A 19,006-nucleotide genomic window follows, 5' to 3' on the forward strand; every position below is an offset into this window, starting at 1 on the left:
TGGAAAATTGCAAATAAAATGTTTAATTTCAGAAACGGAGTTCACCATTTATAAATACACTAAAACATAATAAATGCAAAATTAGATTAGGCATAGGTAGAGTATTTTAACAAAGCTACAACTTTTCTAAAAGGTCATAGGCAAATGATGACTTGTTTCCCAAAAATGTATTCAATGAAAACTGAAATGAAAAGATGAACCTTTCTAGAGTTAAACTAAGGAGAATGTTCCTTTCAAATTAAAATGCTGGCTATTTTTCCATCTTATTTGAAGTTTTAAGGGCTCTATATCCCATTTGCCTGATGGACACCAACAGTTAAGAATCAACCCTACTACATAAAGTTCTAAGCAGTGCACCATATATATCCATAAGGCTATTACTGAAAACCAGAAGATCAGTTATTTCTGTACTAGGAGCTTTAAGACAGGCTGTTCTACACAATTGAAATTACATTAGGAGTAAGGGCTCAATTTTTACAATAGGGACCTTATAGTTTTGATGCACTAAAGATTAAAAAAGGCTTCAGAATGACATTAGAGTCTTTGTGGTAAGTTTCTTGCCTTTTTTGTACGGGGCATTAAATAACAAGCATTAATTCACAAACTTTGAGAGAACTTCCAAACACCTTTTATAAATACCCAGAATATTTCTGTAATTCATTTAAAATGTAAAACCTGAACAGGAGAACCCAGAACGGGAAGTTTTACTACCGATTGCTGTATAACTCACATTCCATCTCATCTTAAATTTAAGATTTATTTTCAGCTATTAAGTCAACATTCTCCTGTAAACACAGCGTCCTCAATAACTCTTCTTAATCCTTTAAGTACTTTAGGGCTTGCAGTTAAAAACACCATATGATAAAAAGACAGCTTGAACCCCATCTTTCATGTACAGCTTTCTTTTGACAACTACAAAACCTGTTTTCTTGTAATTAAAGCAATGTTCAACTAAAATACAGTACCTGGTTTATGGTTTTTACATAATTGAATAAAAAACTACAGAATAGAACTGTTTACATCTTTTTTTTTTTTTTTGCCATTCTATTAAAACAAATGACTGAGCTTTTTAAAGTTCATTTACAATTATGGATTAAAACCTACATAATTTTGTATAATTTGACGAGACAGGCTATCTCTAGTGTGAACTTTTAAAAAACATATATACAATATCTGGCCTGAAGTACTATGAATAAGGCACATGTAGACATATTGAAAGCTGAAAAAATGAACCTAAAATTTGGAATTATAGTCACTGATTAGATGTCATACATGGCCCCTACTGGAGCAATTTAAAAATCTGAGTTATAGATAGTTAATATCCAGTGAGCAACAATAGATTTAGTCTAGCGGTTTGTTCATTAGTTTCAATACTGGAAGTATATTAAAGGAAGATTCACTTTCAAAAAGATAAGCTTTTCAAAGTGTTCAATCATTAACCTTGACTGACTAAAGTTGTTGCTTTCATTGGATGTACTGAACAATCTCTCTGAAGGAACAATGCTTGGTGGACAACCCAAGAACCTGACAGCCAATTTTGATAGTACTGGCCAAGATGACTTCTTAAAGTTCCAGTAAGTTAGAGGATCACAGTTATGCTCAAGCACTTCTTCCTCCAAGTAAGAAAGCACCATTTCCTCTGGTAACTTTGCTCTCTCTTTCAGGTCTTTTGTTTTCTTCATGTCACCCATGAGTGACCAAAGATTATCTTCCCCATACGAATTTGTAGATGGTGAACCTATATCACATCCATTGGAAACAGGTTTATCATCATCTGAGGTAGAACTCATTATTTCCAGCTCCCTGATTAAGTCTTGTTTATATTGTTCAGCCTCCTCTTCTGTAAATAATGACGTTTTATACCGGGGATCCAGAAGTGTAGCAAAAATGTACCTTGGATCATGAAGTGTGGAGGACAATCTACTCACCATAGCTTCTTTCAAAGATTTCAGCATAGTATCTATGCCCATAGTTTCCTCAAACAGCATTTCTATTTTTCTGTTAAGTATATGAATCATTGGAATCACTTGGCTTAGAGTAGACATGTGTGTACTCATCTCCCTACTTGCAGCTTCGAAAGGTTTGAGAGCGTGACACACTGACTGCATGACTTCCCACTGATCACAACTTATCAGCTCCCGAAAGCTGCACTCTATTGACATTTCATCAATTGCTCTTTTCTGTTCAATAAGACGTTCAAGCATATGAAATGACGTATTCCACTTGGATGGAACATCTTGTATTAGCTGATGCTGAGGCAACTCATACTCCTTTTGCAACTCAGCTAACTTCTCTTTTGCTTTTGCTGACCGATGGACACGTTCACAGATCTTCCTTGCAATACTAAGCAAATTCTGAACCATTCTCTGGCTTTTAATGGCCTCATTTACAATTACATTAACAGTGTGACTAAAACATTGTACACTTGAATGATCACCTTCATTTAAAGTTTTCTCTATACTCTGATTATCAGTAACAGTAATCCCAATCTGAAGTCCAATGGAAGTAATCCATGTTTCCCACCAGTATTCTAACTGCTTTTGAATGCTGATTCCATTGTAGTCGCAATCAATCTGTGATACATTTAATAGTGCTGAACAATGGTAATCCTCACACTGTGGTCGAAATGAAGACTCAAATGTTACCCAGTGAGCAGTCAGGGTTAGATACTCTCGTGTTTGGTTACTCATCCATATTCCAGATGTAAAATGGATCACTCCACTTTCGGCTTCTTTAAGATGTGAAATAATTATTTGTTTTACATTATCATACATATCTGGAATTGCTGTCCTAGAAAAGTAAGATGGAGAAGGTAAAGAGTACTGAGGTTGCAAATATTCAAGCAGCCTGTTAAAGCCAATGTTGTCTACAAAAGAATATGGCTGAAGGTCAAGTGCAATCATTTCGGCTACAAGACTTGTGATTTTTTTGGCAACTGGGTGAGAGTCACAAAACTTGTCATTGGTTTCATCAAAATTTGAAGATCCTAGTAATTCTGTGCGGAGTGGCATGTGATTATCCGTAGATGAGGATAATACTGTCTCTGGGACATCAGTTTTCAATACATTGTTATGAAACCGCTGCAAATGTCTTAGAAGGCAACTTGTGCCTAGGTTTGTTGGCTTTTTCCCCCTACTTATTATACGTCCACAGTGTGTACATATTACTTTTGTTGAATCTGCAGAACAAATTGAAAAGTGATTCCACAGTTTTGAGGTCTTCTTACTATTAACAGGAAATATAATTTGATTATCGTGTGTAACCATTGTAGGCAAGTCAGTCAACTTTGAGGATGAACATTCTGCAGAAGCCAAAGTGGCATAAGGAGAATTTGCCAAACTCACATCAAGAAAGCTTTTTTGGTTTCCAATTACATCAGGATGGCGTCTATATAGATGTCTCATTAAGCAGCTTGTGCCCACATCTCCTTTCTTACCACGACTTATCATACAACTGCAGTATCTACATACTGCTTTTAGACTGTCTGCAGGTGAGAGTGAAAAGTGGTGCCAGACTTCTGACTTAAGCCTTTTCATAATCCTTTTATTTTGCTGAAACACAGCAGTAGGTTCAAATATTAGTGGACCTAATCCCTCACACTGTTTTTCAGGAGACGAAACAAAGGAGACTTCACCTATATCTTCAGAAGATGACAGCATTGAGTCTTCCACTAGAGCATCACCAGAAGTGATATTAGTATGGATCTCCTCAGAGATTCTGTCTGGAGAAGAGGAAACAGAAGTTGGTTCTTTCATTAGTTTTCCAGGAGAGGATGACATAGAATTCAGATCACTATCTGATGGTAATAAAGAAGGCAAGAGAGTAGGAGGTGCGGTGTAGAGAGGTGGTATGCTGGTACCACCCCCATTCTCTTGCAGGACAATGGAACGATGGGCTCTCCACATGTGTCTTATTAAACAACTCGTTCCTAGGTCTTTTCCATTTTTTCCTCTACTGAATTCATTCATGCAGTGGATACAAACAGCTTTAGAATTATCTAGAGGTGACAAATAAAAGTGTTTCCAGACAGCAGATCTCCTTCTAGAACCTGATGCACTCTTTGGAATTACAACTGTTTTTTCTGCTACATTCTCAACAGTGTCATCATATTGGTTGTTTGCTTGCTGTGGAGATGAACCAACCATGACTACTTCTTTGCTGCACTTCTCAGAAACTGAGAGATCTGGTATTTCTTCAGAAGAAACAATAGAAACAGATTCCTCCATTATTCGATCTGGAGATGGTATTTTAGAAGCCATTTTCTTGACCAGTTTTATGGGGGATAACATAGAACTCAGATCTCCAACATCTGCAGATTGAGGTGGCAGCAATAACGTAGATGAAGAAAACGAAGATATACCTGGCATAGTTCCATTTTCTTGAATTAGTACAGTGGGATGTGCTCTCCTCACATGTCTCATGAGACAACTTGTACTCAGGTCCTTTTCATTTTTACCTCTGCTAAATTCTTTCATACAGTACATACATATTGCTTTAGTGCTATCTCTAGGAGATATAAAAAAATGGTTCCAAGCAGGTGACTTTTTTCTGGAGCTTATGTTTCTGCTAGAAAGGAGGCTTTGTGTCACAGCTTCCATTGCTACATCGTACAGCGTATTACTATACTGAGAAAAAAGAGATCCATAATCATCTTCATTTTCTGTAGACAAATATTTGCCAGGGTTGTTCGTAATGAAGTTCTTTTCTTTGTCTTCCTGTTCATCACTGCTGTCTGCATGTTTGAAATCATCTTGTTCTGTCTTTATATCCGTTCTTTCTAGAGTACAGTTAATGCTGTCGTCTTCTTGCTCTACTTTCAAGTTATTGATTTTACTTAATACAAAATTATCATCCATTCTGGGGGAATCTGCTTTACTCATGTCCATGGATGATAAATTCTTGCCAAGACTTCATTTATTAATAAATATAGATAATTTAAAAGATTATTTAAAATTTGATAAAAATTATGTATCTTGTATACTGAATGTAAAACAACATGTGCATGTGCTAAAATAATCTCTGGTTTATGAATTCTGTATCCGTGTTCTGCATAAGCAAATATAATTAGTCATGAAAATGCATTTAAAAATTATAAACTTAATTAATGGAATCTCATTTTTTCCCAGGATCAGGACATTTCAGGTCATAGATGAATGTTCTCAAAGACAGCTACTGCTAAATGCTTCATGTTGTAAATATAATCCTAAAAAATGAATGTTCTATTTTCTTGTTGAAGAAAGCCATTCTGTTCATCTTGATTGGGCAACTGAGATTCTTTTACACCGTCTAGAAAAAAAAAATCAGAAGACAAAGTTGACTAACACACATTAAAGAACTACAGTAAAGGCGAAATGAAAGCAGGCACTAAGTATTCTGTAGGTTTGGGATTTTTTCTCCTTTGAGATAAAAACAATTCAATGTACTATTGAAAAAAAGAAAAAGCCCAACATTTACTCAATACATTTATTGTGGGCAAATACGTGTCTATACAGACAGCTCTGGTTCACTTTGACAAAATCTAGAGTCCAAGCATCACTTTTGTATTTGCTTGCACATACCTATGCCTCATCCTACATCATAATTCAACCACTGCATGCACACACATGTACTGAAATACACACACACATACATACCTAACCCCATATACTATATAGGTGTCTATATCTACCAATATATGTGAACACAAGCAGGCATTTAATCCCATTAGCACAGAACTATGTACTTAAAATCAAATGTTACTTCACAGTCCTGTACATGTGAGCCCTTCATTACTGACAGCAGTCTTTAAAAAGAAAACAAGAAACCTCTGTAAGGGTGTCCAGCATTGTCACACTAATCATTCTTCCTCTGACCATAGTCACACATCTGTATTCATGCCATAACACTCCCACACAAGCTACTTTTAGAGTTTCATTATTAAAAACTGAAATGTTTAATTTAGGACAACTGGGCTGTATAAATTCTGTACAGACAGAGAAGTCTTCCAAAAGCATAGCAACATCACTCAGAAGCAAAGACACACACAGTCGCATATGCTGGTGCCTAGTGCAGCACTGCCAGCTCAAGTCCCTCACATACCCAAAAGTTACACTAAAAAGCCCATTTATAACATGACAGCTAATTTCAGTTGAGTAAAGATTCTTCGCCACCAATTCCAGTACAAGCAGTAGGTTTCTGAAGTTGCATGTAAAGTTGCATACAAAAGGGCAACAGCAGCCTCAAAAACTGGAACCCCCCAGCAGTCCCTTACAAACATGAAAAAGCTGTCTGCATTTATCGGTCACTTTTTTCCCCACTATTATATTAGAATTTTAAATTTTGCCAAACCCTTTCCAATTTATTATTTTGTGTCATTAATGCAGTTACTGGTGCCTTCATTCAAGATGAACATTTTTGGCCACACTAGTGATACTACACTATGCATTGCAATTTTTGCAAACTAAATTTCATTAAACTCTCCACAGCTGAAGCCAAAACACAAATTTAAAATGATTATTTTAAAAACTTCTCACAGCTTTTACGTGTTACTAAAACACAAGAAGAATTGTGCTGATTCTTGGGGTGTCCTGCACAGGGCCAGGAGTTGGACTTGATGATCCTCATGGGTCCCTTCCAAATCAGCATATTCTATGATTTCAGCAATGGTGAAATTAGCTATAGCCACAAAACACATTAAAAAGGCTGTTATTCACACCGACATTTTCCCCCTGTATCAAGATCAATGTCATATTAGCTTTGTAACCTATTTTAACTAATTTTTCTCTGAGGTCTGTTTACAAGAGAAATTAGAAACACTCACTTTCTGTGAACTTCTGATTTATGGAAAGCCTAGCATAGTGATAACTTCCTTTCTTTTCCAGTGCAAAGGAAGTGGCAGGGAAAAAGAAAGACAATGATCTTACTGCAGCTATTTTAAGAAAAGGGAGATGGAGCAGTCAGAACTTGCTAAGAGGTAGGGAGCAAGTCTGCTTTTCTTTCTGTGTGAGTTTTAGTATTCGTGCCTTTCTCTCTCATTCTTGGGGGGAGAAAAAGAAAGATATTTTCAGATACCAAAAGGTATGAGGGTTGAGCATCAAGAACAATGAAGGGAAAGACTTGAAGAAAAGCCTTAGATTTCTAGAAGAAATTTACAGTACAAAGGACTTTCCACTGTCTTGTGAAATCTCATGTGAGAGCAATTCTGGCTGCCAGACTAAATTTACATGACTCAGTATAAAATTGAATGAAAGAGAAATTAGTGATCACACACATACTGATGATACGGAAGTACGTGTATCTGGGACAAGAGAGAGTGTAATATAGCCAACCTTTTTTAAGAGCAATCAATTCAAGAGGATTTTTGTTTCATCTTTACTTTGATCTAATCTGTGAATTTGGAGCTTGTACTGCAAACAGGAAAAGCAAGAAAATATAATAAGCTGTTGTGATTTAGGATCACAGAACAGAAAGGTTCACAAGCGACTTGATGCAGAGCTTACAGGACATAAATTATGCATGGAAGTGCCAAGTTACAGTAAGGACATTACAGAATCCTAGCTAGATTTGCATAAAATAAACACATATCTACTGGCATCGGGTTCTCATGAAGCTGTGTGCAATTTCTTTGGCTCAGAACAGGTAATCACATCTTTATCCTTCAATTCCTGTAATTTCTCAACTATGCAAAACCAATTCTAGGCTTTAAACAGAAAAACCTGCAGAGATGCTTCAAATGCCTCTGTCCCGATAAGCAGTGACTGCTTAACACAGTGAAGCTTAAGGTAGCTGTGATGGGAAGATTTGAAAATCTGATAAATATGACCAGTTGCAAACTTCACAACCACACTTAACTAGATTGACATTCATTAACAACACATTGCCAGTGGTTAAGTTCTTAATCATTATCAGCCATTATCACTACATATTCAAACACTTAGGCCCTAATCACCTTATCCTAAATTAGCTTTGAGTACCCAATACCACTGAGCGGATGCCATGTAAGTTAAATACTGATGGCTGTGGTTCTTGACAGTCCTAAGTTACTGAAGCTGAGGTGAAGAGGTGAGGGAGCTATTTGGACTTTGAAGCAGGAACCATGGTGGTAGTCTTCTTCCTTCCCTATTTCTCCTTGCTGTCACTGTGTTTTTAATATTCATACTCTCCTCCACCAAAAAATGTGGGATGCAATCTCACCTGCTCCTGATCCTATTACCTTTATTTCTTCTGGACCAAAAGTTTTTCTCAGTCCACCAGAAATCTTTCCTGATTATTCTGTATCCTTAGTTTTTGACTGCAGTTTTTACTGCTTGAACTGTTGATTCACATGGTCTTTGTCCCCCTTTTGTGCAATTAAACCTTGGTTTCCCTTTGCAGCTACATGTTATTTATATATCTATGCTTAGCATTTATGAAAATGCCTCTATGCTGTTAACAGGGTTATTATGCTATTAGCAGCGTTAGAAAGCACTTACAGACTGTGGTCAGTTACAGTACTTTAGTGTACTTATGACTGAGTGTAAGACAAGAAAAAATTATTTGTATCTTGCCCACTTTAAGGCTGCTATAGGTCTCTGGCTACATAGTACGTATTTTTCTCAGCCTTGTTTGCTGTCTTCAAGAAATTAGCAGAAATAGCTGAGATTAGAAGAGACAATCACTTCCTGGGAAATCCCCAAAGTTGGATGCCCCATAGAAGACTCTGAATGTATTTTTTTCCATTTTCTTTCAAACATCTAAGCATGATTTTTGTTGCTTTGATAAGTGCCTGAATGGCAGAGCTTAGAGGGTTGCCATCAGCAGGGCAGTCTAGTTAGAGGAAACCTAACTAGAACGAACCTGAAACACAGGAGGGTCCATCTGAATACAAGGAAAAGCTTTTCTTTTGACAATGACAGAGCATTGGAAGCGGCTCCCAGAGAGGTTGTGGAGTCTCCTTTGCAGATATTCGAAACCCAACTGGACAAAGATCTTTTCCAATCTGCTCCAGCTGAACCTGCTTTAGCAGGGGAGCTGGACTAGATGATCTCCAGAGGTCCCTTCCAACCGCCATCATTCTCTGATTCTGTGTTATGATGTTACATGACGCTGTAAAATTAAGTCAATCTACTTCCCTTCAAACACCCTTGCACTTTCAACCGAATTTTCTTTAGAATACAGTCCCCAGAATACTCAGGGTTAGAAACATAGATATGCTTTTCATCTCCTCCTCCCATGCCAACTCTATATAAGAGTCAATCTGTCTTAATAAGAAACAAAAAAAGACAGGAGTGTTTTAAAATTTTAAAGTCACCTGGAACAAAGTATGAATTTGGTTATGACCATGTTTACATAGCTTATTTACTCTTGGACCCAAGCAACTCAAAATTAAGGACTACTGCTAAATGAACAGAATATTCAAGAAGAAAAATGTTCTCAAAGGTATAAAAAGCTATAGGCAGTCAGCTCAAAGTGATTTATGCTTTTGAAATCTCCACAATGAGATACAGAGTCACCTTGCAACAAAAAAACTTCAAAGAAAATAAATGTAACTAAGGAACAACTCTCTACTCAAATGTGCTACTCTGGCCTATTAGCTGCTGAGCAGCTGTAGTCAGTGGCTTGCTGTGGTAAGAAGCCTGCAGAAACATTTTATAGGATTTTCCATTCAAGATGGGATTACTGAAAGAGTACAGTGGTTGAGAAGAAACGTCTGGAGAATGTCACTGGTCCTGAGTGCCGCAGCAAACTGCCACGACCAGAAGAAATCACTGCTGAAGGAAGGAGGTACAAAGTGAGACACTGGTGTCTCAGAATTGCAGAGACATACATTAACACAGAGAGAAGTATGAAAAGTATGCAAGAACACTGAACCATAAGCTGATTATTTTTTGTAAAGTAGAGAGTAGCCTATAAGCTTTAAACAATTTTAGATTGAATAGTCAGGCAATAATCCTGAACTTGATTATATCACAGAATCTTGGTGCAAATAAGGGTCTAGAAAAAGCAGCTAAAAACAAAAAACTTGACATTATTATTGAAGAGGAAGTAGTGTAAATACAAAGACATACACCTGCAAAATGCAAGAGAAGTTTTTTCAAGAAAGATTCAAACTGTGGAGACAGTAAAAGTAAAAGCATTTACTAGTTTGAAAAAAAATCAAAAGTAGTGACAGATTTTGAGCATAAGATGTACATAAAAGCTCATTAAAAGTAATTTGTACAAACCAATGTCAGTTTTATAATAGCATTAATCTTGTTTACTTTTGGAAATGTACAGGCATCATTAAGAATACCGAATAAAAAGAAAAACCCTAAGAGCAAACAATATGAGCAAGAAGAAACACATACTTTAAGAAATTATTATTTGCTTCAACTGCAATGGCAGGTACTATGCTAATTATGAAATATTTGCTAAAGCAAAACAATCGAACAAAACAAAACAGAAACACACACACAAAAAACCCCCTCCAAAAACCCACAGAACACACATCCAAAATCCTAAACAAATAAGCAGAACGTATTCGTATAAATTTATAGTCCAGTGAACCTTAGTGATTTTCAAAGTTGTAAATCCCTTGAAGAAAGAAAACTTAGAAGAGTGCATTTTTTCTATAGAAATTTTCTGTGACAAAATATCAGTACTAGCTCACCCATAAGGAACTACAGAGGTCTGCAAGATACTGATCAATCAAAATGCAGAATTAGAACTGAAAAACTGGCATGTTAGTTACATTGAAACAAGGTGGGTCCTACTCTCAAGTCCCACAGAAGCTCACACGAATTGGCACAGATGTACAAGCATGAACTAGGGGTATGCAATAGTTTAATCTTGAATAAAGTACAGAAAGCCACACTTAATAGAAAAAAAAAGTTGTTCTGGACTCCATGGGAGGTATGATTAGTAGAGAACTGCTGGAAGAAAAAAGAGGTGACACCTTTACTCTTCCATTACTTTTTAGTCACCTGAAGGGCAGACCTTACGAAAACCAGTAACTGCTGTGGTTTCCCAAAGGTTTTCTCTCCAACTTGTAAAACACCCTCTCACATTCGCAACCCCATATGCCCCATCTGGACACAAAGCAATGAAGAGTGGAAACGGCACCACCAATATTGAACACTGCTCCTTGTTGACATGAATAGTCTTCTGTGAGCTCCCTGGTGTGCTCCTGCTACTTGTCAGGACAAAACACAGAGATCTCCAATTTGATGAAGTATAAAGATGCTCATGCCCCTTCATGTTGCTGGAAAACTCAGGGCTTGGTGTAAGCTGGGGTCTAAATCAGTCATTGCAAGCAGAGAAAAAAAAAACAAGGCACAGAGAGCTGAGTATTACAGTCACCATTACACTCTGAGTATTCAACTCTAATTACAAATACAGGAATTTACCTGAATCAGAGACTAAAAAAGATAAAAATGGCCACTAAATGTAAATATTCCCCTCTTTCTTGCCTCTTGCCCCGCAAAATATCAAATAATTTTACTGTGAACACACATGATTTTAAGCAGTAAAATAGGGTCAAGTTACATTTTCCTACATTTTCTTCTCTATGTTTTCTGTTTTTCCCACCACCTCTAAATTAATAATAATTCAAGAAGGTAACAGCTCAGAAGTGAAAGTTTGTCATAGACTATTGTTAAATGGACAGCATTGAGTTAAAATCTAACCAGCACACAGAAAACACCTAACATTGTACACACTCAAACTCCTCAAATTTAGCCTCTCACTCTTCAAAGATATTTTTATTTGTACAGCTGTTTTCTTCTCTTGCTGCTGTATGATATGAAAAGTCAATGGGATGCTGTTTACTAATAATTTTCAGATATTCCCTGAAACCTCAGAAAAGATTCAAAACTAAAAGCTCCAGCTTTGTACCAGTATCTCCATCTGAAACCCTAAATCATCTGCAACACAGTGTGCATGCCAGCTCCCCCTGCACAAAACTACAGTGGCTCTTACTCCATTGTGTAAAAGGTTGAAAATAATTCATGACAGTGGTCAAAGTGAAGAGAAACAATATGATTTCCAAATTAGCACCATTTAAAAAAATACTTTGGAACAAAGTGGAAATGAAGGTGTAATTTTTAAAGCAATGTTTATTTTAAAAAAAGGGGATCCAGTTCTTGAGTTCTTACACTCATATCCTCAATCATAACACTTCTTAAAAGAATTGAGATAATGCTTTTAAAATATGATACATTACTATTATACAATATTATACATTTCGTATTAATCAAAGCGTGATATAAATAAGGATGTTCATGTTAGCACGTATATTATTTACACTGGGCTGACATTTAGTTCTGGTAGCCCTGTTTAGTGGTGTAGCAGGATGTTCTGCCTGGAATGGGTGAAAACCAACTTGAACAATGCCCTATTTGCAAACCTACAAGTGGTAAACGAAAAAGGGAGCATCATGCTGCTTTTGGCATTGAATAATGATCAAACCAGTCTGACTCATCAGTCCCAAAGCTAAACATCCTGATAGTGAGATGAAGGTTTGGTAGATCTGTTCCTGGATAAAAGAACAAACAAGTGATACTACTGATAACTTATCCAAAGCTGCTGAGCTGACACAGCTGGAGACATCTGACCATCATCAGTCACTTCACACTCTAAAAGCTGAGTCCCAAATTTTAATGCAGGGTCTTTTGCCATAAGCCTTCTTGCAGTGTATGTATGGAGATTCCTTCCCTAGTGGAGACATCCCTCAAGGTTACTCCTCTTACTCCTTGAGGCTGAGCTAAAGAGATTTGCCCAAGGTCGTTCCTATGCATGAGTAACATCAATCTACTTAATTGTTTTGCCAGCTTTAATAAAATTACTTTAATAAAACTGCTTGAATACTGCTTCATAGTGCACTATACTATATAATAGTTGTTACAGTTCCTATACTGTGTAGTAAATAATTCTGTAAATCATTTGCATCTAATGATTATCATAATACATCACATATATATTTATATAAGTATATCTGGTTTGCCATCCTTAATCCTGCAGGATAAAGTTGTATAAAGGTTCAAGTACACCTCTATAATCCTTTAAACAAAAACAAAGTGTGACGAAGTGTGGGGTAAGATTGGATCCTCTCTGAGAAGGAGTTTGAAAGCACGAAGGTTCTTTCTGCACCCTGTGACTGAACAGGAGGGCTTCTTTAACAAACTTTGTCTGAAGCTCCCACTCTGCCCACTGGATTTGGCAAACAAGCTCAGTACCCAAATGTTTCATCAGACTCAGTGATGCAGGCTAACTGTTCAGCATGTGTAAGAATAAAGAAGGTGTCTGACACAGGGTATCAAGTTCAAAGCTCAACCTTATTTCTGGAGAAATCAATCTTCAAAATTTATCTGCCAATTTATTAAGCATATATCTATTTGAAGCATCATCCTCCACCACCTAGACTTTATAAGTAACACCCTTAAATATGCTAAAGCCCATAGCACAGAAATCCCCATTCCACACGGTTTTGAACAGTGCTTATCTTATAAGTAAAATAAAAATGTAAAGCTACAACAACAAAACAATCACCCTGGTCAAAACAATGAAACTCCCAACTTTTAGTAAAAAAAGAAGCATGTTGCATTACCACCATACATAACATTATGTACCACTAGAATTAGTAGCACTATTCACACCTACAACCACCTGATAAGCCTTTAATTGTTGCTATTTTTTTTCCTTAGTGCACTAAAAATACCATCAGTTCTCAAATGGGACTATATCCCTTCACATGTCCTTTGTTAACTTCCCATTGCAGCACACTGTAACGAAGGACAAAAAAAGCAGGTTCTACACATGCTAATAATTTCTGTCCCAGCTTCTACTAAGAAATTACTCATAAAAAACAGATCTACCACACTAAGTCAATCATGTCTAGTATCCAAACTGTCTCAAGTGTTGAAGTGTTACTTCTTATTATCAGCCATGCAATACTTGCAGGATATGTTTCTGAGCTGTTGTTCACACCTACCAAATGTCAGATCTTTCATTTGTTAAAATGCCAATGTTTTAAGCAATAGTTTCATTAAAACTTTAAGCAGGACTTTCCCATGTCTTACATATCAGTTCAGTGTTGCTACAGCAAATTATACATTTATTTTGATATTTTTATCTTTTATAATTTTTGACAAACCAGTATCATATGCTGATATGATGGGGAAATTCTTAATGTTACAAGAAATAAGATGGTTTTCTTAAGAAAAAATTTAGAGATTTTTTTTTACACAGGTGAAGTATTGTATTGTTTGGCTTAGAGCACTTTTAGACCAGGACATCAAAGCTGCTTTTAGTTTCACATGCTGTACAATTTGGGGCTGACAGGAGATGAATGAAGGTTGCAGTAACACAACACAAGGGTAAAATGGAGAAGATAAAAATAAGAACAGAGTAGGAAAGATGCATCAGTATCATCACAGAATAGGAAAAGCACACAACCAAAACCACAGTGACAATAGGTAAGTTAGAAAAGAATGAAAAGCAAAAAACTAAAGATTTACTCCATATTGCTAGAGAACAGCAGCCCGCTTTCAGAAAAGCATCAGAAAATTCAAAGCAAAGCTCCTTTAACAACTCTTCTCTCCAAGTGATCAATTCTCTGAATAGTCCATTAGACTCTTCTCTTTCTCCTCCCATGCAGCCCACAACTGACAAAATAAATTGGATAGGATTAGTACAGGTGATTTTTCTACTGACTACTCTACCTTCCTGGCTTACAACATAATAAAAACCCACTTTTGTGGTTTTTTTGTTAAATGTCTATCTTTAAATCCAGAAAGAGTGAAACTTCAAGCACTTTAAGGATGATTTCAAACAGTAAGAAATGAGACACCTGTAAAGAAGAAAGCTGAGGCTTAGAAAGCTGAATAGGCAGGATGATGAAGAACAAAAAAACAGGGAAGACACACCATATTTTGTGTAGTCAGTCTTCTTGGAACTCTTACTGAAAACATCCATGTAAATAGAAAGTGGGAAAAAACCTCACAGAATGTAAACGGAGTCCTTTACAGAATATATTACATTAACCTGTTACAACCATAACTTTTCTAATATAAAAAATGGAACTGTATCTGTTGAACTAAGACTACCATATAGTAGTATTTATTTGCCTGCTAACCAGATGAAGTCTGAAGATGTCTGTTTTAAAAACCCTTCACAGCTACCCATCAACCCAGTTCTGTGCTCATATTGATGCCAGTTGGTTATATGTCCTCAGATAGTTTCAACAGTGCTATTGAGAGGTTTTTCATTATTTGTATACATTATATTTGTACATGTGTAACATGACACAATACTGTACTTGTATTAAAACATTTGTGTCCTGGAATGCTTGTGAACTTAAAGGAAGGTTAGAAAGAAAATGTAATTCATAGTACCCAAAAAGACAAAAGAATTTTTTCAAGAGTATAAACCGTAGTCTAAATACTTCATAGGGATTTTTTAAACCTAAGCTTAATCATTCTTTTGTCACAAAAACTTTATTTCAAGTCAGAAAACACCTGGTATGGAGAAGAAATATTTCTTTGGAGAATCATTTGCAACTGAGGGTATCTTCTTTCTTCCTTATGTAATAAATATATAGAAGCATGTCTAGATTTTTCTTGAAGTAAGGAAAAGATCATCTCTTTACTAAATCTACTAAATAAACCAGAAAGCAAAATTCACAACGCTATCCAAGGTAATTTTTAGAGTTCAGAAACCCTCGGTTTCACCACTGTGCCAGTGAGTACCTGAACTGTAACAAAAACAAAGAAGTAACTTTAAAACCAAGCTTTCATATCACATACAGGCATAATGCACATGCCCGTGATAGGGGTGAACTTCTTATTCCTCTTTCAAGAATTTTTTGTCATTCTGTATTTTCAAAGTCAATTGTACATTCATCAGTAGCATCTGACATTTTCACCTGAAATCCTAGTTTAAAAAACAATGATCACATCTCTGTCCCTCTCAAAACAAACCTTCCTATTCATGGAACAGGGGAGAGGGAGGGAGAAAGAAGCATGCTTATCTCTGTATTCACTTGTCAACCAGCCAGTTCCTAGCCTCCATGACAAGAGGTATTTTCCTCTTAACCTCTTTTAGGGGTATATTCTCTTTGCCTTCTTCAAGGGAAGGTGAGACTTTGCAAAGACTTAACTGATTCATAACCAAGCTAAAGGAAGCTGACACTGCTTCCACCAGCACCCCACTGAGCACTAGCAGGAAGTACAAAGAAAACTCTCCCACCCCAGGCAAACAAACAGCTCCTTCTAATAGCTTCTTCTCCCAAAAGAACCATCCTACTGCCATAAACAGATCTTAATTTGACCAAATAAGGTTTTGCTCAAGAAGCAAAAAATACAATAAATTTTAAATTAAGAATAAAGCTTTTTGTAGTACGTATTCCAACCCATGCAGTTCATGAGCTTTAATTCATATAATGCAACTTGGTTTTTAAATAAGTTTTACGTAGTACGACTACATGGGTGTCCTATTCAGAACAGCACTATTAGTAAAGAACAGGTAAAGAAATGGATAACCCTTCCCATTCACTTGATTTTTATTATTATAAATAATTATTCTAATAAACCTAATCTTTTGTGAGATATAGAAAAGGGAAATAAAAACATTTAGAGAAAAGGAAGAGGAATCTTCCTGCTCTTTATGAGCATCATTTTATTTCCTGTCATAAATGGATTATGGTCCGCCCATACAGTTCAGTAAGCCACAGAAGACAATTCAAAATCACTAGGAAAGGAAACAAACATTACCTCAATTCCTCCCATTTCCCAGTATCAAAAGCAAGGATGCTGCTGACAGCACGGTCTGCACACTGTTTGGCTCCCTGAAAGCTGACCCACTCCTCTCACTGTTTCAGCAGCTATTAATGCAAGTCACAGCAAGTGACAACCTCCCATGAAATGAGTTTTACACTGTTGTCTTTTGGTTGTTTTTTTCCTCCCGTCGGTACACATGCTCCCATATCATGCATATCATGTTTCCACCTTTAATGCAGAATAAAGAAAGGGAACCACAGAGTAAAAACCAGAAAATATTATATGATTGCCATGAGGTATGCCACATTGTAGCACTGGGATTTTCAGTCTCAAATCTTAATTTAAGAAAAGCTGTCATGAGCTAGAAGCCAGTAGTTGGGTGTGAGACAAACAGGCAGCAGCTTTCACATTGCTTTGTTCTCTCCCACCTTCTCATGGCACATCTAACACAACTAGATCCTTTTAATCAGGAACTAGATTTTCTTCAATGATCTAAACTACACAAAAATTACTGTATAGCATATGCACTGGAAGATGAACTCTTACAATAGATGCTAAAGAATGTAGACCTGTAACAACTGCTGACCTACCAAAATTAAAAATTTTAACAGAGAAGGTAACATCTGGACAGCAGAATCTTTGTTCTCAGGAGACAGCAGCTCTTTATAAGTATCTGTTTTTAGGGTACCCACTGTCAAGAGAGCTGCCTTAATCACAAATGAAGAAAGCATCAAGCAGAACAGTGAGCTTGCAGTCAACAATTATTTCATATGGGACTATAAATCAAGAAATAGTTCTTGAAGGTACCAAGACCAAATACTCACTTTCATTAGACAGGCAGTACTAAGTGGATTATTTTTATTGAAGGCTTTTAACCTTGAGAGTCACAATAGAAAGGCACTTCAAGTATAATATACCACAGTGCTTGACATCATGTAATGAAACGGTGCAAAGCATTCAGTGACCTTGAGATGAGTATATTAAAATACAGCATTTACTACATGGAGAGTGAACTTCTGGATATTCTGGAAAAACAACATTGTCCCTTTTATCAGATTTCTTTATAGAAAGAAAACTGCTAGTGCTCTAAAACTGACCTGAGAGGCTGGTGCAAATGACAGCTACTCTCTCCTGCTCTTCAGCTCTGCTCTGGGTTTGGAAAGCACTAGCAGTTCATTTTTGCTTAAGACTCTGATGAAGAACAATCCACAGACAGATTTAGTATGTAACAAAATCTCACACATCTTCTGTAAGGGTCACCTAGGAAAACTTTTCTTCAAGGAATGAATCTGAATCATGCTTTTAATTTTCTCTTCCTACAGAGACCACAGTCTTACAGGGAAAGGCTGTGAAAGTTGGGGTTGTTCAGAAGAGAAGGCTCCAGCAAGACTTTAGACTAGCCTTTCAGGAAGAGGAGTTTGTAATGAAGGATGGGGACAAACTTTTTAGTAGGGCCTGTAATGATAGGAAAAGGGGTAATGTTTTAAACAAAAAGAGGGTAGAGCCAAACTAGATATAAGGAATAGATTTTTTACAATGAGGATGGTGAAATGCTGAAACAGGTTTTCCAGAGATGTGGTAGATATCCCGTCTCTGGAAACATTCAAGGCCAGGTTGGATGGGGCTCTGAGAGATGCGGTCTAGTTTAACATGTCCCTCCTCATGGCAAGGGGTTTGACTAGGTGGCCTTTAGAGGTCCCTTCTTCTGATTCTATGACCCCCACCATGATTTCCTAGCTCAACATTTTCTCTGTCTTAAACATTTTGTCCATCTGTTGCTAACATGCAAGTTAACCAATAATACAGACAGCTTAAAAATTTAACTATTTTATTCAGGGCACAGAGGGGATGGGATAAGAAATAAACACAAAGCTCTGAAATACTGTACAAGAACAACATTTATTGTTACTCTACATGTAAGTGCTAATCTTCATATGAAGAATTTTTTTTCTAGTGCTTCTTACTCAGGAATTTCAGGCTTCCATAACACCTGTACTCAAAAGCTCAAACAGAATATATAAAGTTTTAATATTTTTCAGACAAAAATCCTAAAAGAAACTATTAAAACTAAGTCTCTCAGTGAAGACATGAAATCTGATTGAGACACCTGTAACTTGAGTACAGGACAAATGCAGCATCTAAGTTACTTCCCCTATTTAAGCAGTATAATTCAAGCTAAGGATGTATATATGCCAGCTGATACCACAGAGTAAGAGATGCCCCATAAATCATAAAATAGTTACTATTTCTGTACCACTCTAAAGATATCCAGGCTTCCAAACTTAATTTTTAAGGGT

At 36.6% G+C, this 19,006-nt stretch overlaps 1 protein-coding gene across 3 annotated transcripts in view; it reads right to left on the bottom strand.

The window, feature by feature from the left end:
- ZBED4 (zinc finger BED-type containing 4) overlaps positions 1-19,006 on the bottom strand; it is a 26,032-nt gene continuing 7,026 nt past the window's right edge. For all 3 annotated transcript variants that reach the window (XM_042018249.1, XM_042018251.1, XM_042018250.1), the window contains exon 3: positions 1-5,286. In XM_042018249.1, coding sequence (XP_041874183.1) covers positions 1,368-4,886 — 3,519 coding nt within the window. In that variant the 5' untranslated portion in view covers positions 4,887-5,286 and the 3' untranslated portion in view covers positions 1-1,367. The remainder of the gene's footprint in view (positions 5,287-19,006) is intronic.

Source organism: Corvus kubaryi, unplaced genomic scaffold (genome assembly GCF_017639235.1).
Source record: "Corvus kubaryi isolate FWS band 111438036 unplaced genomic scaffold, C.kubaryi_AGA036_p1.0 137, whole genome shotgun sequence".
Taxonomy (NCBI): domain Eukaryota; kingdom Metazoa; phylum Chordata; class Aves; order Passeriformes; family Corvidae; genus Corvus; species Corvus kubaryi.